The 26,427-nt window shown below is 51.7% G+C and overlaps 3 protein-coding genes across 12 annotated transcripts in view; 2 read left to right on the top strand and 1 right to left on the bottom strand.

The window, feature by feature from the left end:
- Window positions 1-227: 227 nt before the first annotated feature.
- Window positions 228-9,912, top strand: GSDMC (gasdermin C). The gene is made up of 10 exons (XM_036830943.1): window positions 228-231; window positions 474-503; window positions 796-822; window positions 1,659-1,798; window positions 2,121-2,250; window positions 2,708-2,781; window positions 3,468-3,760; window positions 8,696-8,775; window positions 9,199-9,209; window positions 9,841-9,912. Exons 1-10 carry the CDS (start codon window positions 228-230, stop codon window positions 9,910-9,912), a joined length of 861 nt encoding a protein of 286 aa, XP_036686838.1.
- Window positions 9,913-9,997: 85 nt separating this feature from the next.
- On the top strand, window positions 9,998-16,785 carry LOC118883795 (gasdermin-D-like). The gene is made up of 11 exons (XM_036830942.1): window positions 9,998-10,145; window positions 10,646-10,853; window positions 11,518-11,851; window positions 13,194-13,299; window positions 13,681-13,728; window positions 13,830-13,928; window positions 14,630-14,805; window positions 15,181-15,322; window positions 15,986-16,140; window positions 16,526-16,649; window positions 16,733-16,785. Exons 1-11 carry the CDS (start codon window positions 9,998-10,000, stop codon window positions 16,783-16,785), a joined length of 1,593 nt encoding a protein of 530 aa, XP_036686837.1.
- A 7,768-nt stretch (window positions 16,786-24,553) lies between these two features.
- CYRIB (CYFIP related Rac1 interactor B) overlaps window positions 24,554-26,427 on the bottom strand; it is a 152,491-nt gene continuing 150,617 nt past the window's right edge. For all 10 annotated transcript variants that reach the window (XM_036830188.1, XM_036830189.1, XM_036830194.1 and 7 more), the window contains one exon: window positions 24,554-25,294. In XM_036830188.1, the coding sequence (XP_036686083.1) occupies window positions 25,231-25,294 (64 nt within the window). In that variant the 3' untranslated portion in view covers window positions 24,554-25,230. The remainder of the gene's footprint in view (window positions 25,295-26,427) is intronic.

Here is a 26,427-nt window from a genome sequence, read left to right as displayed (position 1 = left end):
TCCTCCTCCACAGCCTGCCAATCCCTTCTGTCTTTTACAAGCCATAGACTCTTGGGGCCACAGAGGAAGCCACCTTTCTCCTTTGAATACCGGTGTGTGTGTGTGTGTGTGTGTGTCTGTGCGTGCGCGTGTGTGCATGTGTGTGTGTCTTGGGGGAGTGGAGGTTAACTCTTGGTGAGTGAGTCCTTCTGTTTATCTTTCCAGAAGAGCGTCAGCTGCAATCAGTGATGGGTGAGTGGGTGATTTTACAGCCAGGAAAGTGGGATCTGATCCCTCCCTGAGGCCTCTTGTCACAACCAGAATGCCACGTGATTGCCTCTGCTGTCCTTACCCAATTCGCTGGGTCTGGCCCCCTGGGAGGGAAGGGGTAGATAGAAAGGGGACAGGGGTCAGGGAAGTAGGGGGCAGAAGGTCAGAGGAACCGAGTGCCTTCAGAGACTAACTCTTGGGTAAGGATTTAATTTCTCTTCTAGGCACCATGAGAGGTCCCATCCTCCCAATGGGTGAGTGTGTGTTTCCTGGGATGGGGGATGGGTCCTAATGGCACATATACATCTGGAGAGCAGGGCAGATGGCCCCTGCCTTTGCCACCGCTGCCCCGGGGCCTGGCCCTAGTTTCTGTGGAATGGGAGGGGTTCCACACGGCCAAGGAGGGGGAGGGACAGATGGGGATGGGGGCAGGAAGAGGTTAAGCAAAAGGGAGAAGGCGTTAGGAGGGCAGGACTCTCCAAAATGTCTCAAAAGTAAAGTTGGGGAATGAGAAAGGGAGATGATCACTTGTGACTCTCTTTCCAGGAAGAATACAGGAACCCACTGGCCAAGGTCAGTGTTTATTAAGAGGGAAGCTGGGACTTTCTGGGTGGGAAATTGCAAAGCCAACTACCCAAAAGGTGGCTTGCATGCAACTTACAAAACCGAGCTCTACTTCCAAATCGACGCTTTGTTCAGCCCCATTCATTCATTCATTCATTCGTGCATGCACGCAACAAACACTTGTTGAGGACTTATCGGGCAACAGGCACTATTCTGAGCAGTGGGGATACGGCCGTGGACCAAACAGAAATGTCTGCCTCACTGGACCTCTCCCTCTCTGCAGGTCAGCTGGAGGCCACCTGAAGTCTCCTAGGAGAAGCAGAGAACCCCCAACTCCATTCCTTGCTAATTTTGCGTGGTCATAGACGATACAGGCAGAATTACATGATAAGGAGGGTAGTTCATGTGTGCCAAGTACTCCCCCCAAGCATTTTACATACATGAACTCATTTAATCCTCATAACCTTCCCACTAAACAGATGTGGAAACTGAGCCCAGAGCACCTAAGATTCTCATCTCTAGAGTCCAACGCTAGAATCCACGTTATTCTAGACGTGTCCCAGAAAAGAGCACTTGGTCATTTTCTTCCACTTCCCAAGACCTCTTTCCAGAATCTCCTTCTCTCCTCCCTGCCTTCTACCCCCCGGGGTCCCTTCACAGCACTAGGATTGCCCATCTTTTTAGCCTAGTATGATAGCTCCATCCCCAGAGCTCAAACATGCCATCTGCAGAGATGTTTTTGGTTGGTAGATAAACGAGATGGAGGTGCCTGACTTATCACACCACGGATGTTCTAATCAGAGAACTGCCCCCATTTTCTGGTTGATGTTGATGCCTGAGGACAGATTTCAAGCACTTACAAAAGGAGGTTTCCAGGGAAATGGAGGCAATGGCCCAGCTCCCAAAGGACATTCAGGATGCTATTCTCCATAATATCCTGGCCAGGCTCAAGGACCGAGAGGCTCTGCAGGACCTCATGGACAACGCAGGGGGGGTCCCACTCTACCTAAGGCTGATCAAAGTTGTGAAGGGGCAGGTTTAGGAGATAGACTGCCAAGATACATGGGGAAGGAGGGCTGCAGAAGGGGGTCCCAAACGCTTGTCCAGGCACAATGACCAGGTCCAGGGCATGCAGCCCACATGCTGAAGCTGCTTGGAATCTGGGGGGAGGTGAAGATCCCACCCCCTCCCACCTTCGTTAATCACTTGTAGACTCAAAAGATACTGGCAAAACTGCAAAACAACATCACTATTGCTATTACAATTATTGCTGTTGTTGTATTACTAATAATACCGGTTTCCTATAGTTGGATCGGGGCCTCTTGGATCATCTGGACGGCTTTGGTGGCACCTTCCTAAGTGAGATGCAAGAGGACTCAAGAAATCTATGGCTCAAGTTAAGACTGCACATCATTTACCCCCTTAAAGCCATATTGGGTAAGAGTGATTTGAGGGAAATATGGGAACGTCACAAATTTGGCCTCTAGACCCAAAAAGAACGGGGTTAGATGCCACCCACCTCTCTAAAACCCTTCTAATACCATGGTCTTCATCTCACATCACACCTCTCTCCAAGGTCAGGAGAAGTCAGTGAGATAAATTCACCAGATGATACAGAACCAGCCCGGGATCTAGAAAGACCAGCCCAAGTTCATCCAACCTATCATTGGGTGTGGATGATTCCAGGCTCCAGCCTAGAATCCCACCCCCTGGACCATGTTATGTAGCATCCTGGAGATCATCCCAAGAGCAGGAGGGAACTTGACTTTCAAGTCGAACGGGTTTTGTTCCTCTGCCTTCGGTTTCCCCCCTCATGGGGTCTCCTAGTTCACAGTAGGGAAGAAAAATCTGACTCCTCATCACTCTCTCTCCCCAAATGTCCCCTCGTTCCCAGTGCTGAGTGACACCCAACATGAGCTACAGGCCTGGTCCATGGAGAAGAGGATCCTGCTCCAGCAGCGGGAGCTGGTAAGAAATCAATCCCCAGGGGCCAGCCTCCAGGGATGGGGGTGAGGGGACCAGGGATAAGAATGATCCTGAGGAAAGAGAGGTGACATAAGATTCTGCTGAGAGGGGAGAAAGGATCCCGTGTGGCCACCGGGAGTTCTCCGGCTGCCTCTCCCACTGGGGAGCAAGCCCGGTGGGTGTGAGTCTACCTCAGGGGGGTCTCCGTCTCCATGGCAACCCCAGCAGAGGGCGCCCACAGTTCTAAAAGAGCCACATAGGAATACAAGTGTGGGGGGCTCAGGGGATCTGAAACACCTCTGCTTTTCTCACACAGTTACCATTTGCAAATTGCTCTTTCTCTCTCCACATACATGTATACATGAGTACATATGTGTGCACAGACGTATGCACATACACACACACATTGCACACACATACACATACACATGTAATTCCAGATACCACTATTCTGCAAGGTCAACGTTAGTATCACCATTTAGCAGCTGAAGAACCAAAGCGCGACAATTTCCAATAACATATCCAAGATCACACTGATCACAGGACAGGACAGGACGAGACTCCTGGTCCCCTTGACTCCATGACTTTGCCTCTTCCATGACCCGGTGAGGCCCCTGGCTCTTGGGACAGAAGGTTTTGTCTCCCGGTCTCAAAGGCTGACCTGCAACACCTGACCTCATTTCTTCCAGGTGAAGAGCATCCTGGAGCCCAACTTCAAGTACCCTTGGAACATCCCCTTTACCCTGGACCCCAAGCTCCTCACCACGCTGCAGGAAGAGGGGGTGGCCGTCACCTTCAGCCTGCTGGAGGAGCGCAACCTGAGGGTGGCTCCCGACAGCCCCGAGGGGACCGGGGACCTGGAGGCCGGGAAGCCCTTGTTCGCCCTGTGCGGGTCCCTCTCAGCGCTGCAGCAGCTGCTGAGGCCTGAGCCCTCCCCGGGGCGCTCAGTCCAGAGAGGCCTGGCCACACCCCCATCTGCGCGGTGAGCATCCTTGGTGCTCAGGGAGCCTGGGGCCATGCTTCTCTGCCTCTCCAGTTTGGGCGGACAGGGACCAACAAAGACTCGAGGGAACATTCTGGGGTGACGGAGATACTCTGTATCTTGTAAAAGGTTTACGCATTTGTCAAAGCTCAGCAAAGAGCATCTAAAGATGTGAGCACTTTACTGCATGTTAATTTTACTTCAAAGCAATTACACAAATATTGAACTCTCGTTAATATGCACTCTGAATTGTACTGGGTAAAGTGTAGTGATGTCTGTAACTTACTTTGAAATGTATCAGAAAATAAGGTGAATTGATGGATGGATAAATATGTGATCAAGGAAATGTGGTGAAATATTTAAAACAGGAGTTCTTTTTTATTCTTGAAATGTTTTTGTATGTCTGGAATTGTTTCAAAATAAAAATTACCCTCCCACACACACACAATTATATCTGTGTGTCCATCAGTCGTCCTGTGAGTTTTCCTGACTGTGCCTTCTGAGCTGTGGATTAGGTTCTTCATCATTTAAGGAAGATTCACTCATATCATTAAACACGTTATACATTCTGCTTGTTGAATTCTCTGTTTCAGTCACCAAATGTCCTTTGGGTCCTCTAAACACATTTTATCTTGTCTAATTGCTCTAATCTCTCCTTTTTCCCTTTGCTTTCTCTGAGATCATAGCAGGTCTTTGCTTGATGTCTGTGATTTCAACCCTCAACTGCAATTATCATTCTATCACTTTTCTAATTTATTAGTTCAGAAATTGTCATTCTGATATTCAATTTGTTTCCTCAGCTTTGCAATCTCCCTTTTCACTTAATTCTGTTGTTTCATCTTCTCATCTTTGACATTTTGCTTTATTGAGATGATTTTGCTTCGATACAAAATAATTAGAATAATGTGTGCTTTTCTTTTTTTTTAATTTATTTATTTATTTTTGGCTGCATTGGGTTTTCACTGCCGCACGCAGGCTTTCTCTAGTTGCAGCAAGGGGGGCTACTCTTCGTTGGGGTGCACAGGCCTCTCATTGCCGTGGCTTCTCTTGTTGCGGAACACGGGCTCTAGGTGTGCAGGCTTCAGTAGTTGTTGCTCGCAGGCTCTAGAGTGCAGGCTTCAGTAGTTGTGGTACACAGGCTTAGTTGCTCCACGGCATGTGGGATCTTCCCGGACCAGGGCTCGAACCCGTGTCCCCTGCATTGGCAGGCGGATCCCTAACCACTGCGCCACCAGGGAAGTCCCCGTGTGCTTTTCTTTAACCTAACTTTTCTACCTCAATGGATTCTTCCACTGTCTTTTTTCCCTATAGTGTTTGCACAGATGCCGTGTCACCCTTTTTTTATTCATCTTGCTCGTCCCCAGCCTGAGTGGCTCTGTCCAAACCCTCTATCTGCACAAAGACGGCGGGGTAGTAAGTGTTTCTTTCTTCCCCACCACCAGAACTGAGACCTGTTTCTCTGCTGCTGCAAATTATTGTTTGGAGCCTGTTCCTACTGGCTACGGTCATGGCATGAAAAAGGAGAGGACTCCCCTGGGCTCTGAGGAGTCCTGGATGGCTGGCCTGGGCTCTGTCCTGTCTTGCATGGATTGGCTAAATGCCCCAGGCTTGGGTTCCCTCACCTCAGCAGAGGCATTTGCCTCTCTCTCCGCACAGAACACCTCTCTGCGTCTTCAGAGAGGTCAGTGTGGGGGGGGGGAGGGGCTCAGGGGCCTTAGCTTCCTTGAGAGCATTCACCTGGCTTCCCTGCGGGAGAAGAGGTGAGTCAGCACCTGGGCAAGACACTCCATCGCTGAGAACCGGCTACAGGCGTGGCTATCACTTTTCATTAATACAGCTCTGCTTCCCCCAAACACTTGCTTGTGGTCAGTGTCACCCCTCTTCCCAGAAGCCATGCCCAGACTTGCCCTCCTCCAATCCAGTTTCTCCCCTCCCCACAACGTCTCAGCCAAGCAGACGAGGGGGAGAAGATTTATTTTTAAAAACTCTCGGGACTTCCCTGGCGGTCCAGTGGTTAAGAATCCGCCTTCCAATGCAGGGGGCGCGGGTTCGATCCCTGGTCGGGGAACTAAGATCCCACATGCTGCGGAGCAACTAAGCCCGTGCGCCACAACTAGAGAGCCCGCATGCCGCAACTACAGGGCCCGCGCGCTCTGGAGCCCACACACCACAACTAGAGAGAATCCCATGTGCCGCAACGAAAGATCCTGCATGCCTCAACGAAGATCCCGTGTGCCGCAACGAAGACCGGATGCAGCCAAAAATAAATAAATACTAAAAACAAAACAAAACTCTGGCCTTGGGTTAAGAGCCTGTAAAGTGGTGCACAGCACTTCAGCCTCCTCCTGTTCCCCCAGAAGATCTTGTCTGACTCACGTTTTCTGTTCTCTCCTGTGTTGAAATGTCCTTGGATTTTTTTTTGTTTGTTAATGATCATGATAATTAACTCCGGGTGCTTAACATTTCCTCTTTTCTCTTTCCATACAGCAAAAAGACAACAAAAGGATACATTCCAGAAGTCTCTCCTGTCACAAGTGGGACACAGAAGTGGCCAGAGAGCCCTTTTTTCATAGAAAGTTCCAGTTCACCCCCCAGACAGCCTGCAGCGCTCTGCTCTCCTCACCTTCTCTCCGAGCTGGGAGTTGTGAGCGTGGTCTTTCCCAACTGACTCCCTTCTCCCAGCGCTTCTGTAGCAGGCAGGAGACTAGAAGATTCTTCCTGGGGACCTGGCACAAGAGAAAAACCTATTGGGACTTCCCTGGTGGTCCACTGGTTAAGACTCCACGCTCCCAACACAGGGGACCCCAGTTGGATCCCCGGTCAGGGAACTAGATCCCGCGTGCCGCAACTAAAGATGCCGCAACGAAGATCCCACACGTGGCAATGAAGATCCTGGGTGCCGCAACTAAGGCCCAGCGCAGCTGAATAAATAAATAAATATGAAAAAAAAAAGAAAAAAGACCTACTGATATTTGTGCCTAACACAAATACATGAAAATGAGCCCATACCAAAACATTTTGAGGACATTTCAGAACATGTGGGACGAAGTGAAAATCCAGGGGGAGAAACAGGTTATTTACAAAAGATCTTATATGAGAATGACTTTAAAATACAACCACACAGCAAACTAGAGGCAATGGAGCAATGTCTTCCTAAATTTTGATGGAAAATTATTTCCAGTCTGGAAGTCTATATCATGTTTGAAGGTAGAATAAGGGCAATAAGGGCATTTTCAAACAAAGTTTTTTAAAACAATGACTGCCCATGTTCCCTTTTCCAGAAAGATGTAAGAGGATGTGATACATCAAAGTGAAAGAGAGAAAACATGAGGAAGACGCTGGCTACTGAGAAAGGAGATTTAGTGTGGAAGAGAGACAGGGGGATTCCCAGGATGACATTCAGTGCCAGGCCAGAGGACAAAAAGCCCTGACCTGAACAGACAGGAAGGCTCCCGGAGAGATTTCTCCAGGAAGATGAAATTGATTTAAATTAAAAAAATACCTTGAATCTGAACATAATAGGAAGGGATTTAATCATTTGGCAGAGTTTGGATTTAATTAGATATAAATACACAGAAAACAGGAAAAAAAAAGTAAAGAAAAAAACGATGATGAGAAACTATCAAAATCCTACAGGAAAGGAAAAATAATTAGTTTACTAATAGCTGAGTAGCATTTACAGAGTCACAATAATATTAAAGAACAAAGAGAATTGTAACTCTGTTGAGAGGATGAGGGATGGGACTTGTGTGTGGTGTAGAAGAAGAGGGGGCCCTAAATCCTCATCTTCCCTGGTGTAAGTCCATGGATAATGCCTACAACTCAGCAAGCTTCTTATTTAATCGATGACAGATACAAAAGCCCACATCTTGTATTATCGTAATACATTTTGTGGGCCCTGGACACCGTGCCCTAATGGAGAAGTCAGCCCCTCACTTCCTTCCCCCGCTGCCCCTTTGTATTCATTTATATGAAATATCTAGAATAGGCAAATCCATAAAGTCCATCAGTGGTTGGGGTGATAAAAATGTTCTAGGATTGACTGCAGTGGAGGTTCCACAATGCTGTGAATATACTAAAGAGCCACTGAAGTGTACATTTCCAATGTGTGGATTGCATGGTGTCAACACAGTCCTTTAAGAAAGAGAGAGAACAGAGGCAGCTACCAAGACAAGCAACAAAAAGAGTTCAAAGCGATGCCTCTGGGGAGAAGCCACGGAGGAGATGGGGCTGACGGGGGAACGGGAGAGTCTGAGGTTTAAAAAAAAAGAACTTGAGCACCATTTGATTCTTTAAACCACGTGAATGTATAACTTTGATTAAAGAAAGAAAAACAGAGCATAAATATTAGCGTACGTCTAAACGCCCTTGTTGAAAGCTGGAGAATCACCTCCATGGGTCAGGGTCAAGGTCAGGGTCAGGGTCAGAGGGAGGGGTGGGAGACCCCGCCCCCCAGGGGCCACGACCGCGGGCAGGAAACCCCGTGGCCTGGGCAGGGGTCCTAGAGAGTTCCTGCGTGGGGCGCCGCCTGCGGTCCAAGACTGGCACGGCCGCCACGCCACGGCTCGCGGGGACAGCCGGCCCGGAGCCTCAGGTAGGGACTGGGTGGGGCGCGGGGTGGGAGGCCGGACTCGGGTCCTGAGGCCGCGGCGGGGTTCAGCGCGAGGGCGCCCCACAGCGGCCCCGCGGGGGAGGTCAGCCCCGGCTCCCCCCGCCCTCTCCCCGAGCTTCCCTCCCTTCTCGGGACCCCTCTCCTTTGGAGAGCTTCTCTCTCTGTCTCTCCATGAGGCTGAACCCCCATGGGGTGGCGCGTGCCCCAGGCTGTCCCCCCAGGGTCCTCTCAACGGTCTCACCCTGACTTCCTCACCGTCTCCTGGAGGGCCCGACGGCGACTCCTCCCCGCGCTCTGCGACGTGCCTCCGGCGCCCCCTGCAGGCCCGATGCAGGAACGTCTGCGGGCCGCTCCTTTGCCTCCTGCTGCTTCCCGCACACCGGCCACGTGGTCACCTTCCTCCGTAAACACATTAAAATTACCATTTAAGACTGTACTGGCCCACTCCCAACCATACGTTAAATTTCTCTTTGGCCTTAAGTGTATTGGTATACAGATGACTATTCTAATATTAAGTATTATGACATTCTCTTAGAGCTAAAAGTTTTTCTTCTGATTTTAAATAAATTAAAACATTTTTGTGGGCCCTCGGCACCATGCCTAATGGAGAAGTCAACCCCTCACTTCCCTCCACCCCCCTTCCCCCCGGCAGGGGACAAGTCTGTCCCCTCGGGCTGGAGCCCATGGTCGCACCCTCTGGATATAAGCTCTTCACGTCTTCCCTTTCCACTCGGCTGGGCTCCCGGCTGCCCAAGCTCTCGTCCTAAAACACACGCACTGATGTGCAGTGCCGCTGCCCTGCTCATGAGCCCTCTGTGGCTCCCAGTGCCCTCCGAGGTAAGGTGCCCACTGCAAGGTCAAGTGCTATCAAAGACTACGGACAAAACGCTACTGGAGTCCGGAGGAGGGAGGGGTAGTTAGAGGATCGTCCTAGATGCATCTACCCAGAAACCCAATGATGTGGGCTGGGAGAAGAGAGGACTCCCTGTTCCCTTCCTGTTCCACCCGCATCTCTTCTCCCCGTCTTTGGACCGTGCCTGGGCCCCGCTACCCGGGAAAAGGAGGCGGGGCCAGACCGCAGAGGGTAACAGCTTATTAACCTGTGCCAGCACTGTTCTAGGTTCTTTACAAACAGCTCGTCGGTCCTGGTCACAATCCCGCAGAGGAGATATTACTATAGATAATAATAATCTATAAATATTTTATGTAAATATGCGTAAAGTTCCACTTAACAGATGAGGAAACTAAGGCACAGAGTAACATTCCCAAGGGAACAGCTGTTCCAAAACTGAGGAGTCCTTGGTCCTCGAGTTTCTTGGGGTCCCGCGAAGGCAGGTGGGGGGGTGACTGGAGGGGTGTTTCCGGGGGGTTTGACCACCTGTGATTTCCACCTACAGGCTGACTTTAGCACCCAGCTGCGGGCATCGGGAGCGGTCTTCCCAGGGCGCCCCACTCCTCTCTCTGTTAGAAGCTCAGCCGGCTGGCAGCCTTCACCAAGGCCCCCGCATCCACAGCCCTGGATGACACCCGCTCTTCTTAGCCCTCAAGGAACATGTCATCCCTGTTCTCGCGGGGCACCAAGAGCTTGGTCAGAGAGCTGGACAGGAAAGGCGAGCTGGTGGCCCATGGACAGCCTGGCCAGTGCCCTGCGCCTGCGCCCCTTCTGCCTGGTGAGGAAGAAGCACAGACGCCACCTGTGGCCTTGGGACGCCCCCCTCATCCCCACGGACTTCTCCCTCGTGGATGCACTGGAGCCCGGCTCCCCCATCCCGGGTACCTTCAGGTGGGGCTGGCAGGCGGCAGAGCTGGGGGGCTGCAGGGCAGCTCGAAAAAAGATCCACGTGGGTGAGAAAGCTGACACCCTCCTCCCGGGCACACAGAGCCCCCGGGCCTGCCTGGCCTGGAGCCACACCGCGGGCACCCCGGCTGGCCCGTGCCTTCCGTGTGGGCGAAGGATGAACCGTTTTCTTCCTCCTGTCCCGGCTGTGCGATAGTTAATCATCATCATCATTTCAGTCACCATAATGGCTAACAAGGATGAAGTGCTTGCTGTGTGTCAGAGACCATGTTGGCAATTCCTCAGTTAATCCTGACAACCACCCTTGGAGGAAGACCCTGTCATTCTTCCGTCCCTTTTATAGATGGAGAAACTGAGGCTCCAGGAGTTAGGTGGCTTCTTGCCCAGGGTCACACCCAGCCAGTAAGTGGCGGAGGCCAAACTGGAGCCCGAGGCTGAGGCTTAGCCACACTCAGCCCTGCCTCCCTGGCTTCAGCCTGGACCTCTCTCCCCGCCGAGGTGAGCCGCAGCGAACCCATCCACCTCCGGGAGATGGTGGCAGGGGCCGTGACGGGGGGCGTGAGCGTGGGCACCGGGCTGCAGGGGAGCGTGGCGGGGAGCGGCGTGGTGAGCCACAGCTCTGCCCTGGCTGTGCAGACCCTCAGGGCTCCCCCCAACACCTGGGAGACGCTGGTGGAGAAGAGGTGAGAGCTGGGGCACATCAGCCAGGCGGGCTGGGCTCTCCTCTCTGTGGGCACAGGTCCCCCGGGCTGGAGGGGAGCGTAGGGGGCAGGAGAGAAGAGCCCAAGGCTCCTGCCAGCTCGAGGCCTCGAGTGAAGCATTCTGAGGCCTGGCCTGGGACGGGGGAGTCCACTATTAGCAGCGAACCCAGGGGCCCAGGGAAGAGAGAGTGGGCGGTGAGAGGGACTCATGCTAGGTCAGAGATTTCAACCCCGATGTTTCTAAGGCCAGAAAAGGAAACAGAAATGCGGTAGCTGCCAGGTGTGAGGCAACAGGGCGTGGTGGGGACTCCAGCAAAGCGGGGGACACATGCCTGCCTGAAGCTGGCAGCTGTGTCTCAGCTGCACCTGGTTACTGCCAGGCGGGCATGTGAGCTCAGTGGCACCGGTTTTTGAGAGAAGCTAGAAATGGGTTTTTTTTTGGTGAAATCTACCTGTTTTAATATTATCACAAAATTTCTAAATGCCACGTGAGCCAAGGAACGTATGCCTTTTGCCCGACTGAGCTGGCAGAAAGCCCGGTGGTAGCCTCTGGGCTGGACATCTTAAACCCTGTAGAAGACAGATGTCTCAGAGTTCCGTCAGTTTCTCCCCTTTGTGACCTCGCCCACCTGACCCTGAACTCTAGGCCGGCGGACAGGCCAGCCGCCCGCCGTCCCCCCCTCCGCTGCCTGCGGCAACACAGAGTCCAGGCTGCCCGCTTCGAAAGGCCCCTGCGCGGGGGAGCCCTGGAGAGCAGCCCCACCAGCTCTGCCTCTCCTCCTGCCCACACCCCGCGCGCCCGGCAGGAGACCGAGCACTCCGAGGCCCTCGTTCCTCAGGGAGCTGCAGAGCCGCAAGGAGAGGGAGAGCCTGCGTGTGGCGACAAGGCCGTGGAGGCCGCAGAGGACGCCACGCTTCAGAGCCTCAGCCGAGGAGACGGAGCGGGGCGGCTGTCACTCCTCCGGCCCAGCCGTTTCAAGGTGCAGGGGGTGTCCCGGGGGTGCTGAAAGCCAGCAAGGGGCTCACCCCTCCACCCTAACTCCTGCCAAAGAGCTGCCCCCTGGAAGGCGCCCCATCTAAACCAGGAGTGGAGTTCCTGGGCACTTGTGTCGTGGTTCTCAACGCTGCGTTTTAGAATCCCCTGGAGAGGCGTCGTGTTGTTTTTTGATTTTTTTTTTTTTTTAATACCAGCACCCAGACACACACGCACGCACACGCACACGCACACGCACACACAATCTGTTTTAACTGGTCTGGACTAGGACCCAGTTGCTGGTCTTCTTCTAACTCTCCCAGGTGAGTCTTACCTGCTGCCGGGGGGTAGTATCACAGTGCAGGGGGGTTCGCACCCGCTTTGGAACTGGGCGTGTCTGGGTGTGAATCCCAGCTCTGCCCCTGGCTGGCTGGGTGGCCTTGGGCAAGTCACTTGACCCTCTGAGTTTGACGTCTCTGGTCCACGAAGCTGGGCTGCAGAATCGGGGTGAGGATTAAGCAGCGATGTGAGAAAAGTGCCCGGACGTGCTGAGTGCAAGGACAGTCAGTTTTCCTTCCACCTGTCTTCAAGACCCGGGCCTGCTCCTCAGCGGCTCTGTTCTCTGGTCATTCAGTGCCCATGGACCACCGGTCCCCACTGTGACTAGGGGAGGCTGGGCCCCACGGGGCTCTCGTCTCCCACACATCAAGTTGCACTCTCAGCACCAGCTCTGGGCCCCAGCTCTCGCCATCCCCGGGCGTGCAGCTGAGTACCGGTCAGTAGCCCTTTTCCTGTGGGAGCAGGGCGATAACAGGGCCACCACTGGCCCACATCAGGAGCCCCGGCTTCCCAGCACCCCCCAACAGCCGCCCCTCTGTGCCTCGGTTTCCACCTGCCCAACGAGGGAGGACGACTTCGAGATCACTTGGCGGCTGTCCAGCTGCAGGGCCCCAGGATTCCAGCTCAGCCTTTCCCAAAGCAAACACTCCAAACTCTGGACAATGCTTATTGAGGCAAAATAAAACTCATTTCTTTATGGTGGGAACTTGTAGAGCTTTTACCGTGCCAGTGTGTACTGCTTTGACCCCAGAGTGCCTTGGGTTTTTTGGAAATACCTCGTGTGCAACATATTTGGCAGAATGCTGTTTGTGCTGTGCCTGAGTGTCCCCTGCCTTTGGATCTCCCTCTCCCCGCCAACCTCAGAAGGCCCTGGTCATCAAGAGGGACCCTTGCAGTCCCTCCCCCCGTGTCCCCCCATCCCCTGCTCCTGTCTGCCCCCGAGACCCCTTCCTGCAGGCCCTAGCGTCCTGTGTGGACAAGACGTCCTGTTCTCCCTGCCTCTCTCCCAGCTCCAGGGTCAGAGCACCATGGCCAAAGAGAAGACGGTGGCCATCCCACGGGGCACAGTCTTGGCCTACAGCGTGCTGCAGCTGGTGATGGAGGAGGACCGCTGGGGTACATGGAGGCTGGAGGAGCAGGAACAGCTGGGACGCGACTCTCCCTCTGGGAGGGCTGGGAGGGGTCAGGGGCTGCGTCCAAGTGTGGGGCAGGAAGCGGGAGAGGGAGGCCGTTTCCTCGTTGGCCTGAGTAAGCAGCCAGCCAGGCAGATACTGAGAGGATGTGCCTTTCACAGAGGGCTGCCGAGGCCAGCTCTCAGGGAGGGCTTACAAGCCAGCCTATGCCCTGCTTGTCCCGCGGGGCCGGGGATGGGGGGGATGTGACTGGAGGAAGGGTCGTGTTATCTAATTAGCACAGAGAATCACGTGGACCAGGGGTGGTCCTGCTCACCCGTGGCCTGAGGACCCTTCTCTTTTCCCTGCCTGTGCTCCCATGCAGCTGTGCTGTACCTGCCTGAAGGAAAGCTCTGGAGAGACAGCAGCGGAGGTGAGTGACCCCTGCCAGAGCCCAGGAACCCAGCCAGAAATCACTCCTTCCCCGAAGAATGCCCTGACCCCATCATTGGGGTCCCTTCCCTCCCCATGCAGTCACCCCGTGTCACTCGGGCAGGGAGGGCCGTGTGCTCTCTCCCCAGTGGGAAGGAGATGAGCTGGAAAAACCAGGACCAGGCTGTGGAGAGAAGGATGGTGAGTGTAGGAGTCGCAGGCTGGCTTCAGGCTCCAGCTCCAGTCTTGGTCTCCACACCCACACAACGGGGAGGCTGGGACTTTCCTTACCAGGTCGGGAGGATCAGTGATGAAGTCTGGACAGCATTCGGTACCTGGAAGGTTGGTTCTCAAGAGGCAGTTTGTACTGTTAACAAGACAGGAGTGGGAAGGCGGGGGTGCCTGACCACTCTGCCAGACCCACCCACCTCTGCCGTGGCGCTTAGAGCCTGAGAAGCCCTGTCCTAGCCATCCCAGTGGGGCAACTGGCTGGAGGTGGGGCTCAGCCTGGGGGGGTCTGAGGAGCAGACACACAGCAGGCCCTTGGGCAGAGAAGTGGCCTTCCTTTGAGCTGAAGCATCAGCCCTGGGCAGGGTGAGTGAGGAGGGGAAGAAGGAGAGGAGGAGAGTGAGGTGGGTGAAAAGGGGAGAGGCGAGGATAAGCCCCGTGGGTGGTGCCTGCTATGTAGTAGGTGCTCAGAAAATGCTTACGGAAGCAAGGGGGGTGGGGAGGGAAGGAGGGAGGAAGGGAGAGGTGAGCCCATAAAGGTGTGCTCTGCCTGACACGGGCCAGGTCTGTGACCCCAGGACCTCCTGGTCAGGTTCAGGACACCAGGGCCTGACTGGCGCAGGGCAGGGAGCCCGGGGAAAGGCTCCGGCAGGCGCCGATGCCTCTCCCCACAGGCACGGCCTCTGGCCGGGCCCCAGGTGAGGAGCCTGACTTCCGGGGCCTGCAGAGGCAGGCTAGGGCCCAGTTGCAGGACCTGGCCACGCTGCCCCCAGAGCTGCGGGACCCGCTGCTGGGCGCCCTCCAAGAGCTGCTCCAGGACCCTTGGGCACTGCAGGAGCTCGAGGACACAGTAAGGGGCTCAACGGCCAGACCCGGGCTGGGGGCTGGCATCCAGAACAGAGAGGGGTGGGCTAGGGGGATGAGGGGCAGGAACGGGACATGCTATGGCTCTGGGTAGCACACAACCTCGGAAGGCCCTGGGGTGACTGGGTGCTGCCCCGTACCAGCTGTCATATCAGAATCTCCCTGAGCGTTTGTTCCCTGAAGCCCAAGGAGGGCCCTTGGTTCAGCATTGTTGGCAATGAACCCAGGCTCGTCCCAGCCTCACTGGCATCATGAGGGGCTGGGGACCGAGGGCATGGGGACGGGAGCTTGGGGGGTAGAGTACGTGGACAGAGGGGGACCCACAGCTGCCTCTCCGCTCTTCCTCGCCGCTCTCCTGCAGCTGGAACAGGCCCTGGACACTGGGGTGCTGGGACAGCTGGGTGGCCCTGGGGGCCTCCTCCTAATCATCCTCCGGGACCCCTCAGGCAGCCTGTCACCCTCGAAAGGCAGGGCCATCCTCTGCATTCTTGGAGCGCTAGCAGGTAAGAGGACTCCCGTGGGCTGGGGTCGGGAAGAAGAGAGCCTGGGGAAAGACGCTGTTCATGGCTGGAGCCTCACGCTGGGGGTCAGGCTGGCCTGGTTCTCGTCCTGGCTCAGCCATGGGCAGCCCTGGGCAGGTCGCACCGTGTCCTGCTTAATAACCACCTCGCAAAGCCACCGGGCCAGAAGACGAGCTAATACACATGAACGCCTTTTGCAAGTGAAGCCCACAATCCACCCGTAACAGATTGTGTTTTAGGAAGACTGCGGGGGACGGGAGTAGTCTTACTGAAGACCACGCAGCACTTCCAAGGCAGGCACAGTTCCCACCTTCTGGAATCTTCTGGGGAAAGATGGCCCCAGAGATACCTGGTGGGGCTTCTCCCCAGCTCAGGGCTCCTGTATCCCAGCCCTTCCTGCCGGGGCTGCCAGGCCCACGAGGAGTCACAGGTGCCACAGACCCTTGGTGGCCCTCACCCCCCCCCCCACCCCGTCTCTCCGCAGTGCTGAGTGACGCCCAACACTGCCTGCTGGCCCAGTGCCTGGAGAGAGGGGTCCTGCCTCAGCGGCTGGAGCTGGGGAGAACCTGGGGAGGGGTTGTGGGGAGGACGTCCAGGGAAACAGACCTGCGAGCGTGCGCTGGGCTCTGACCTCTGTGTACCCAGACCTGAGCAGCCTCTGCCGGGTGGGCTACACCCAGGTTTATTCACAGATGGCGTTGGACTCCTCCCTTGCACCCGGCCGTCTGCTAGGGCCCGAGAGCACGGAGGGAAGAGGCAGCCCTGTCCGTCACAGGCTGCTCAAGGGGACACTCCAACAGGTGATTACAGACAGCGCCTGATTTAGCTTGTGTAGGTGGCGGTGGGAGCTCAGGGGTGTTTCCCAGAGTGGGGATCCCTCCACGCAGTTCATGGATTAACAGATGAAGGATAGGGGGTGGCTGTCCAGGCAGAACAGCGTATGCAAAGGCTGGGAGGCACTGGGAGCGTTGGAAACCACTGACTGCAGGCAGCGCAGGGGAGAGCATTCTGGGGGGCGCGTTACTTGGAACCACAGTCCTGCTGGGTGCAAGGCCCCAGGGCCGAGGCTTCGCTGTGGGGAGGGCGGGGGAACAGAGGCCCCAGGCCCCCACCCTCAGCGGAGGGGTGTTCCACTGCTCCCGGCCTTGGGAGACCTGTCTGTTCACTCTGGGTGATTCCTTGCAGGTGGCGAGCATCTTAGAGCCAGACTTCAACCAGATGGAGGAAACAACCTTCTCCCTCCCACCGGCCGTGCTCTCGTCCCTGCAGAGTGAGGATGTGGCCCTCACCCGGAGCCTGGTGGAGGGCTGTGAGCTGGAGCCGCAGGGCCCCGCCGCCAACTCACCTGGGACCTGGTGCCACAGCTGTCTGCGCTCTACGTGCCCCTCGCAGGGCTGCAGCTGCTGGCCGGCCCCGGCCCTGCAGCCCTCCGGGCTGATGCCTGAGAAGGGCGCCACATCCTCCCCCAGGGTCCCAGCCACCCTGCCTCCAGGGAGCTGTTGGCCTGGAGCCTCTGTGCAGGGCCGGGAGGCAGCCGCCCCTCCGGCAGCCACAGGTGACTGGGGGGCTCCCCGGGACCGGCTCACACACCCTCTTCTCTCCTTCACAGGATGGCCCCCAGACTTTAGTTGCCTGTCCGCATCTGGGGCGGGCGGCACCAGTTAGGCTAGGGTCCTACCTCGGATCAGGATTCTTCCTGGAGAGGCCGTAGAGGCTGGTCCCAGAACAGCCTGGCCTCCATTCACTGCTCCACCACCGACAGCTGGGTAGCTGGGCACGTCCGGCCTTCTCTGCGCTTCCTCCTCCTGTAAAATTACCCCCGTAAAGTGGGGTGATGAGAATTCCTAGCTCACGGGATTGTAGCGAAGATTTTTAAAGTTGTACATAAAGTGCTCAGAACAGTGCCTGGCTGCCAGCTATTATTGCGCGATATTGTTATTATTAATAATAGTATCACTGTTCTGGAAGAAGCTGCCAGACCTTTCTCCAGGTTAACAAAGGACTTGGACAATCTCCCCTTAATTTCAGCTCCCTGCAGCTCTCCTTCAGCCTCAGTTTTCCCATTTGTAAAATGAGAGTGACGGATCAAACTGCTCAGTTGTCACCCAGCTGCACCGTTCAGGGATTCCACTACAGACTGGGGTGCAGGCCAAGGGCTGTGCATCTTTGTGTGAGCAGTGGGGGGTGTGGACACGCACACGCGTGTGTAAGGGTGTGCACAGGGAGCAGGGGAAGCGCCTGAGCACGCATCACAGGCCAGAACCAGCTCTCCCGCCTCCCAGCTCCGTGCTCCTCCTAGCAGAGCACACCCAGACAGAAACAGACCTCAGGAAGACAGCGCTCAGAGGCAGACAGATCAGCTGGTTTTGCCCACTCTCAGCAGGATCACTTTATATATTCTCGTCTACTGATAAAACCTAACAATCAAAACAATGGTCATTGTAAAAAAAAATAATAATAGGGGGCTTCCCTGGTGGCGCAGTGGTTGAGAGTCTGCCTGCCAATGCAGGGGACACGGGTCCGAGCCCTGGTCTGGGAAGATCCCACATGCCGCAGAGCAGCTGGGCCCGTGAGCCACAGCTACTGAGCCTGCGCGTCTGGAGCCTGTGCTCCGCAACAAGAGAGGCCGCGATAGTGAGAGGCCTGCGCACCGCGATGAAGAGTGGCCCCCGCTTGCCGCAACTAGAGAAAGCCCTCGCACAGAAACGAAGACCCAACACAGCCAAAAATAAATAAATAAATAAATCAAATTTAAAAAAAAAAGACCACAGACTGGGGGGCTTAAAAACTAGACCTTTAAAAATAAATAAATAAATAAAATAATAATAATAATAAAGTTTCAGAAAGGTATGAAAAACATTTTAATCTCCTTAATTCCATTCTCCAGAAATAACCAGTATTGACATTCCGATGTTTATCCTTTCAGTATTTTTTCCATGTATTCATATAAATTATCTTGCAGAAAAATTTGGTATGTATAGTTTCATAAACTTGCTTTTTAAATATGTAATATATTATGTGTATGCCATCAAACATTCTCTGTAACATGAGAAGTGAGGTTCTGGGCAAGGGAATCTTTGCAGACCTTACACCAAACCCTGGAAAGCTCTATTCTGGAAATAATGCACCAACGTCACACTTTCACCAAATTTCAGCATCTTCAGTTCCGTCTGGAGAGTGCGGACACGGGCCTCCTCCTTGTGGGAGAGCAGAAAAAGAGATGCTTTCCACTCTTCATTGCCAGTTGTCCAGTCCATCACATTAATCAAGCCTTTCTTTTTGCATGTTGCTCTTATGGGCTCAGAGAGGCCCATGTTTTAATAAGTTAATGAGCCACAAGTAATTTAAAAGGGATTAATGTTCAACTCACATGTCTTAAAGGGCATTAAATGAGTCCACACACATGGTCTGCATGAAATCCTCTTTCCTTTCCCAGCCCTCACCTCCTCACTGCCCCAGCCCCTCTGACCGCCCCTCCGCCTGCCTGACTTCTCCTTAACCCCTCCCATCCCCCTCTTCCTCCTCACAGACCCTCCCCTCTCTGAACTTCATTACACAAACTGGCCAATCTTCTCTCCCAGCAAGAATCTCTCCTTTTGTAGGGGCGGGAATGGACATCCAGTGGCAATGAAGGCTTCTCTCTTGTGGTCTGGTGAACATAATAATAAATGTTGTTCCATAACACATACATTTTTAAGTTCAACTTTCTTGAAAACAAGCTTCTGCCTGAAATTAGAGGTGGTCACAACTTGAACCAACAATCTAATTAAATCAAACTAGTTCTAGAAAGTGAGAGTTCCAGCAGCAGCAGCAGCATCAAACATGGAGAAAAATAACATAACAGAGAGCAAGGGCCCTGAAACCAGTAGATTTAGACTGAGCAGTGGCTCTAGCGGTAGCTGTGTGACCTTAGGCAAGTTTCTTAACCTCTCTGAATGTTTCCTCATCTATAAAACGGGGGTAACAATATCTCCCTATGTTTGTGCCCCTTGAATAGCATGCTTACGTACAGTGGTTTCCTCCCTTTATAGGACCTCTAGAGAGCCCACTCATCGGCGCTCACAGGATGATCCTTGTCTGAAATCTTTCAGCAGCTAAGTCAGGGGCTCCAGGAGCTGTTAGCTTGGGGCCAGCAGCAGAGCTGGGATAGGTGAGCTGCCCTGCGGCTGTAGGCGTCTGAGGAAGCCATCTCTCTGTGCATAGGCGCCTCCTCTGCCTTTGACCACCCGGAGCAGCTCTCCCTTCTCAGGACCTCCCCCAAGCACCTGGGGCACAGCCTGGAAGCCACTGTTGTCTTAGCAGCTATTCCAGGTCAGAGGTGGGACCACGGAGATTGACTTTAACAGATGGGGAGAATGGGGCCCAGGGAAGTCGTAAAGCCAGTGAGTGAGGGGCAGAAAGGGAGCAGAACCCGTACAGTGGAGACTCTCCTCTACACGGACTGTCCTGCGGTCCACCCTCCATGCCCCTGCCCCTCCTCCCAGCCTCTCGCTGCCAAATGCTCCCTGGAGGACCACTCCCCCACCAGACCAACAGATGCCGTTATAAACAGTAGGGGGGGAAGGCAGGCCTCATTGGGAGGATAACACCTGATCAAAGACGCAGGGTATGACCCATCTGCCACCCCACAGGGGGACCAGCCACTGCCAAGGGCCTGGACAGTGCAGCGCCCTCACTGCATTTGAGGAACAGCAAGGTTAGCGTGGCCGGGGTTACTTGACGCGGACTGAAGGAGACGTGATATTTGTGTACATGCACGATGTATGTACAAGGTCTGTCCTCACATCACTGTTTACAGTGACAGTAGTTGACACTGTTTACAGTGACAGTAGTTTGGAAATAACACAGATAGGGACTGGTTTAGCGAATTACGGTACAGGCATATAATGGAATACCACACAGCATTCACAGAGAACGAGGATGCTGTCTAGGTAAAAACGTGGGGCAATCTACGATTCTCATTAAGTGAATAAGGCCAAGTATGCAATAGTATATGGAACAAATTGCACTTGGGTAAGGGGATAGGAAGAATAAATACTGGTGACATAAAATTTGAACCCAGGTCTATCCCACTTACTGAAGGCGCACTGTTTCTACTACAACCACAGATGTAGAAATTTTTCCAAAAACAGTATTTGAAAGATCCTGGTGTTTTGTGTCAATATTCAGACCACATACTACTGGGAGGCTATATACCAACATTTGCTATTGCTCACGTGGCTTCCTTCACCCGAGCGCCCTCTTTATACACCCAGAACTCCGCTGCTCTCCTCCATGATGTCCCCACCCGGCACCCATCTTCAGTCCTAGGACACTGTCTAGGTGGGCTCTGGACAGGTACCTACTATTTACTGACACAATGATGCGAACACTGCTGCAGTTATCACCATACCGGCGCTCAACGTTTACAACAATTATGGTACTAGTTTTGGTTTCAGATACACAGTTAATCGCCTGCCCACTCAGAAACCAGTGCTTCCTCACAGTAAGTTTTTATTAATCAGTTATAGGATCATTAAAATTAGGCAGCTTTCCCTAACACCCTCACAGACTGAGGAAAGTAGTTAGAACTGGTGCTCTGGACAATTCTAGGATCTGTGGAAAACCATACATGTTAATGGACAAGACACCTGAAATAGGTTACAATACAAACGTCACGATGGTCATAACAAGACTGGCACTCAGCACTCCTGACGTGCACTGGACAGTACAAGCATCATAGAGCACAGCCCTCAGGGCCACGGTGGGGGGCTAAGCATTTCAAGTATTCTGTTTTATAAATGAGGACACATGAGACTCATCCAAAGGCACACTGCGTTAAACTCAACTCCACCAACTTTGAAGTCTGTGTTTTAACTGTTTACACCAATGCTGCCTTTTGCTGACAGTATAGACAAGACATATAGTATATGAAACGGAATCAAACGTTAGAGATATTGTCTCAATTCTCATTTTACTGATTAGGAAAATAGAGTTCCAAAGAAGTGATATGGCTTGCATTTCCTGGGTTTTCTTTTTTTTTCAATCAAATATTATTTAATGACAGCTGTGCATATAAATGTAGTTGTATTAGCATTAATATTCAAATCCTGGTGGCTCTGAGCTCCCACCTGCGTAACTTCAAAGTGTTATCACCTCCCCCAGTTGTTGCTGGGAGACGCTGCAAGTGCCTCACGTGTCCTCAGGAGCAAACCTGACCCGCTCTCCTGCAGAGACTGTGGGCCAGTCAAGGAGGCGCCATGCAGACAGGACCCTCCATCCGGCCTGAGGGGGACTGCCCACCTCGGGGACTGCTCCCTGGCCCCATCCCACGCTGCCACTCAGTTCTAGCACCACACTGACACTGTGTGGGACCTGACCCCAAAGCGGGTCTCCTTGAGCTCTGAGTCTCACCACGACTTTTATTAATGCTTCTCGGTCAGTTTCTGCCCCATCCCCTCTCCCATCTAGGCCAAAACCCAATTCTTCAGGCCAGACAGTTTCCTGAGTTTCTATCTACAGATCTTTGCATTACATCTTCTGGGATCACCACGTAAAGATTGTGAAATATGCTCTGTAAGGGATTATAAGAATTTATGAACTGGCAATTCCTGCAATCTCAAATGGAACCAGTATGGCATTTCAACTCAAAAGACCTGGGTTTGAGCACAAATGCTAATTATCCTTATGACAAGTCTAAAATACTTGGAGCAGTCTTAAAATAGTCCAGAGTGCTTCTTAATCCAAATCTCTAAAGTGAGGAAACAGCCAATTGAAGAGTTCTACTCATCTAGGTGGAGGGCAGCAGAAACAGGGCAGATAACAGATCATCATGGGTATCATTGGTGGAAGACATGATGCAATGGATACTTTACACTGTGAAGGAAGAGACATGGGGACTGGGACAAAGGATGAGTAGAGAGATACCGACAGGGCTGTGTTTTAGAGGGAAGAGGGGGTAAAAGGAGGCTGCCTTAGGGTGACAGAAAATTTACCTGCACAGAACGGAGTCACACCTCCCTCCAGAACACAGGGCAGATCCTGCTAATTAATCCTGGTCCTCTTTCCTGATGAGCCCATGGCCGGCCCCACAATCCTTCATTCTGAGGACAGACATGAATAGAGATCAGACTCGGCAGGTGAGAAGATGCCTTTTTGTTCTCTCTGGCTATCTGAAGGGCAAATATTAGACCAAATTAAACCCACTTCCTGGCAGCAGAGATGGCTCCTTGTATCACTCTGCAGCATGGTGCTTCCGACACACCAGGTTCTCAAAGAAACCTGCTCTTCTAACTAGATGAGAGATCGGTAAACTTTCTGTAAAGGGCCAGACAGTAAATATTTTAGCCTCTGAGGGCCATATGGCCTCTGTCACAAGAATTCCATTCTGCTGCTGTAGTGCAAAAGTAGCCAAAAGTAACATGTAAACAAATGAGTGAGGCTGTGTTCCAATAAAATTTTATTTACGGGCACTCGAATTTGAATTTCATATATTTTACACATGCCACAAAATATTATTTTGACTTTTGTCAACCTTTTAAAAATGTAAAAACTATTCTTAGTTCGTAGGCTGTAGAGAAACAGGTGGCGGGAGGATTGGCTCACAGACGAGTTTGCTGAGCCCTGGTCAGAGGTTGAGAGATCTTTCCACTTACTCTCCAATGTGCAGATCTCAAACTATGTCAACTGCGAAGGCCGCAGCTGTATTACTTTATCTATTTCAGCTGCAGCCTTATTTTTAATTTACGTCATTCACTCCATTCAAGCACGCACACTTGGCACCTACTTAGATTCGGGCAGAGGGCAAGATCCTTGGGACACTGAAGGGACCTCAGACATGGCTCTTTTCTCAGGTTCTCACAGTATCAGGAAAGAGGTCCAGCGAAATATCAGCAGTGTTGGATGAGATACTTGTATTAGAGTCTTAGGGCTGCCATAACAGGTTACCCCCAACTGGGTGGCATAAAACAAGCTTATTCTGAGTCCCAGAAGCCGTTAAGTCTGAAACCAGGGTGTGAGCAGGGTTGGTTCCCTCCGGAGGCTCTCAGGGAGAACGGTCCAGGCCTCTCCTCCAGCTTCTGGTGCTGCCGGCGACTCTGGGTTCCTCGGCTAGCAGACACACTGCTGCAATCCCGCCTCCATCTTCACACGGTCTTCTGCTCTGTGTCCGTTTCCCCTTCTTTTCTCTTACATTGAGTTTGGGGCCCCAAGGAATCCAGGATGGCCTTATCTCCAGATCCTTGACTTAATTTCAGCTGCAAATACCCTTTTCCCAAATGAGGTGGCATCTCCAGGTTCCAGGTGCACGTATCTTTGGGAGAGGGGGCACTATTTAACTCATTACAACTCTCTTATTAGAAGGTGCCTAGAAGGAGGTGGCTCAGGTATATCCCAAAGGCTTCATCAAAGTGACACAAGCTGGTCCTTGAAAAATGAGAGCTGCTGTTCATCAGATGGACACGCGGGAGGAAGTGAACGACAGGCTCAGGGACCAGCCAGACCCGAGTTACGGAAGCGTGACACCGCGTGGAACGATATGAGCAGCTCACAGGTGAGCCCGGCTGGGAGCAGGGTGTGGGTGCGAGACAGTGAGACCAAGGCCAGAGAGGTCAACAGGGATTCCATCATGAAGGGCTGTGGGCATGGTGACCTGGCACTACTAAGCCAGAAGGTTCTGACGGAATCCTCTGGGATTTTCTCCCACAGTTAACTGTTAAACTAGCACGGGTGAACTAGACAAGCTTTAAGCAGCTTCTCCCCATCAGGACACTTAGATTTCATGATGACGGTTTTATGATCTTCAAGTAATAAGCATGCGAGTTTCCTTGTTTCTTTCCTTGTTCTTGTCACTTGAAACAAGTGATCTTGTTTCTCCCAGGAATTCCCTCGTATACTCACTCTCCTCCCAGTCATAAGGACTGTTCTTCCTCCACACTCTGTTTCAAGTTGCTACCTTCTCGCTCCTGGAAAATGCCTATCAAGCAAGAGTGTAGTTTTCCTTGTCACTACATCCATACAAGAGTAAATCGAGGATAAAAGTCAAGTATGACAAGATCACTAGTCTTACTGTGCTTAGCAAGATTTTAAAAGCAATTAAAATGATAAAAAAGAAAAAGACCCAGCCCTCCTCTAAAAGAAGGAAAAAATATGTAATGTGTATATACGTTCCATAAAAATATACATGGGGAAAGCTCTAGAAGCCTAAAAACATAACACCAGTAAACCAAGCCACACTTAGAAAAATGAAAGCTGATTTTTATTTTATCAACAGCCATTCTTTAAACATGAACATGCATACGTAATATTCTACGCACACATCACAGTTTTTAACATTAGTTAATAAAGGTTAAACACACAACATACATCCTTACAAAAAAAGTCAAAATGCAAACTTAAAACTTTAAACAAAAGTCTTACTAATTTAAAAAAAGTTTGTGTTGGGTACCATTTGTACAACACAGTTAATTTAAACATTTTCATTTTGGCTGCACATGAAAAAAGCGGCAGTAGAAAATAAAGTCATTGAGGGTTTTTAAATAGCAGAATAGGCAGTTTTGCCATGCAGGAGAAGCAATATTAAATATTAGTTTTCAAAAAAAATCCACATTTAAAAATATTTAGTTCAAGTCACAGAATTTTTCTCAGTAGAGACCCCAATGCAATGCATAATTAGCTGCCTTAGATGGCCTGTTTGAAAGGACAACATCCCTTCAGAGTATAACTTTACTGATTTTGGCACAGAAAAGAAGTCTTAAGAACAAGAATATGATTAAAAAAGAGGGAGAGGAACAGAGGAAAGAAATAAAAAGCAAGAGTAAATGAGATAGTAATTGCAATCACTAAAAACTGTGCATTCTCAGTCACTGCAGAATACTGTCTTCTGTCTACAGCAGGTGCTTATTCCAGAACTGTTATTGCAGCATGGATTTAATCTGCTTGGAGGTAGTCTCATCATTCAAATGTTTTGTTGTGTACCTAAAAGGGAAAAAACATCAATTTTACGGAGTTAAAAAACAAACAAACATAACCTGCATCAGGTGCTATAATTATGGTTAAGAGAGGCAACTGGCCAGGCAATCTTCTCTCACAAAATTATGCCTTTTCATTCCAGCTTTAACCCTGTTCAGGTCCTGCTAGCTTATGCTCCTCTCACCTTTTAAACAGAATATCCAATGGCTGTTTAACTTATTTAGAACTACCTTGTTGAAACTACCTGGTTAAATTCTAAAGTAACTTCTCACTCAGAGGAAAATAATTGTTGTCCTATATCAGGGGTTGGCAAATTAGAGCCCGTGGATCAAATCCAACCCACCACCTATTTTTGTAGAGCCTGTGAGCTAAGCATATTTTTACATTTTTAAATGGTTGGGAGAAAAAGTCAAAAAATAGTATTTCGTGTTAACATAGAAATTACATGAATTTCAAATTTCAGTGTTTATCACATTTTACTGGAACAGAGCCATGCTGATTCATTTAGGTACTGTCTGTGGTTACCTTCTTGCTACGACGGCAGAGCTGAATAGCTGTGACAGACAACACATGGTCTAGAAAGCCTAAAAATACTTGCTTATTCTTTGGTCCTTTACAAAAAAAGTTTGCCAACCCCTGTTCTATTCTGTATTTAAGACAGTTCAACTATGACACAGTTCTGTCATATCCCAAAATGTTTCAATTCTCTAAGTGCCTTATTTCCAGGCAGATGTGTTTTGTTTTAAGTATGTAAATGCAAATTGAGAACCTAAAAAAGAATCCCTAAGAGTGATTAGTATTTTATGAGAAGAGTCACCATAGGATTCTTTTTAATGGCAGAAATTCAATAAGCAGGCCTACTGTGTGTCAGGCACTGTTCCAGTAGCTTACCACCTAGCAGAGGGAGAAAGATGATAATACACTACTCCTACAGAAGGGGTATTAGGAGCAAAGGAGGAAAGTACTGGTGGGGCCTTAGAGGCAAAGAAAGACCAGGTCACGCAGACACTATAGGCCATAGTGAAGAGTTTCGAGATTACTCTGAGGTTAATGAAAGCCAGTGGAGGATGCCGAGCAAGGGGGTGATGTGTGACTCCTCTCTGGTTGCTGAGGGGGACGTGCAGGGAGAAGGAGCAGCA

The sequence above is a fragment of the Balaenoptera musculus genome, chromosome 17, assembly GCF_009873245.2.
Source record: "Balaenoptera musculus isolate JJ_BM4_2016_0621 chromosome 17, mBalMus1.pri.v3, whole genome shotgun sequence".
In the NCBI taxonomy this organism is placed as follows: Eukaryota; Metazoa; Chordata; class Mammalia; order Artiodactyla; family Balaenopteridae; genus Balaenoptera; species Balaenoptera musculus.
The sequence above is the reverse complement of the archived record's forward strand: the minus strand, read 5'-3'. Positions and strand labels throughout refer to the sequence as shown.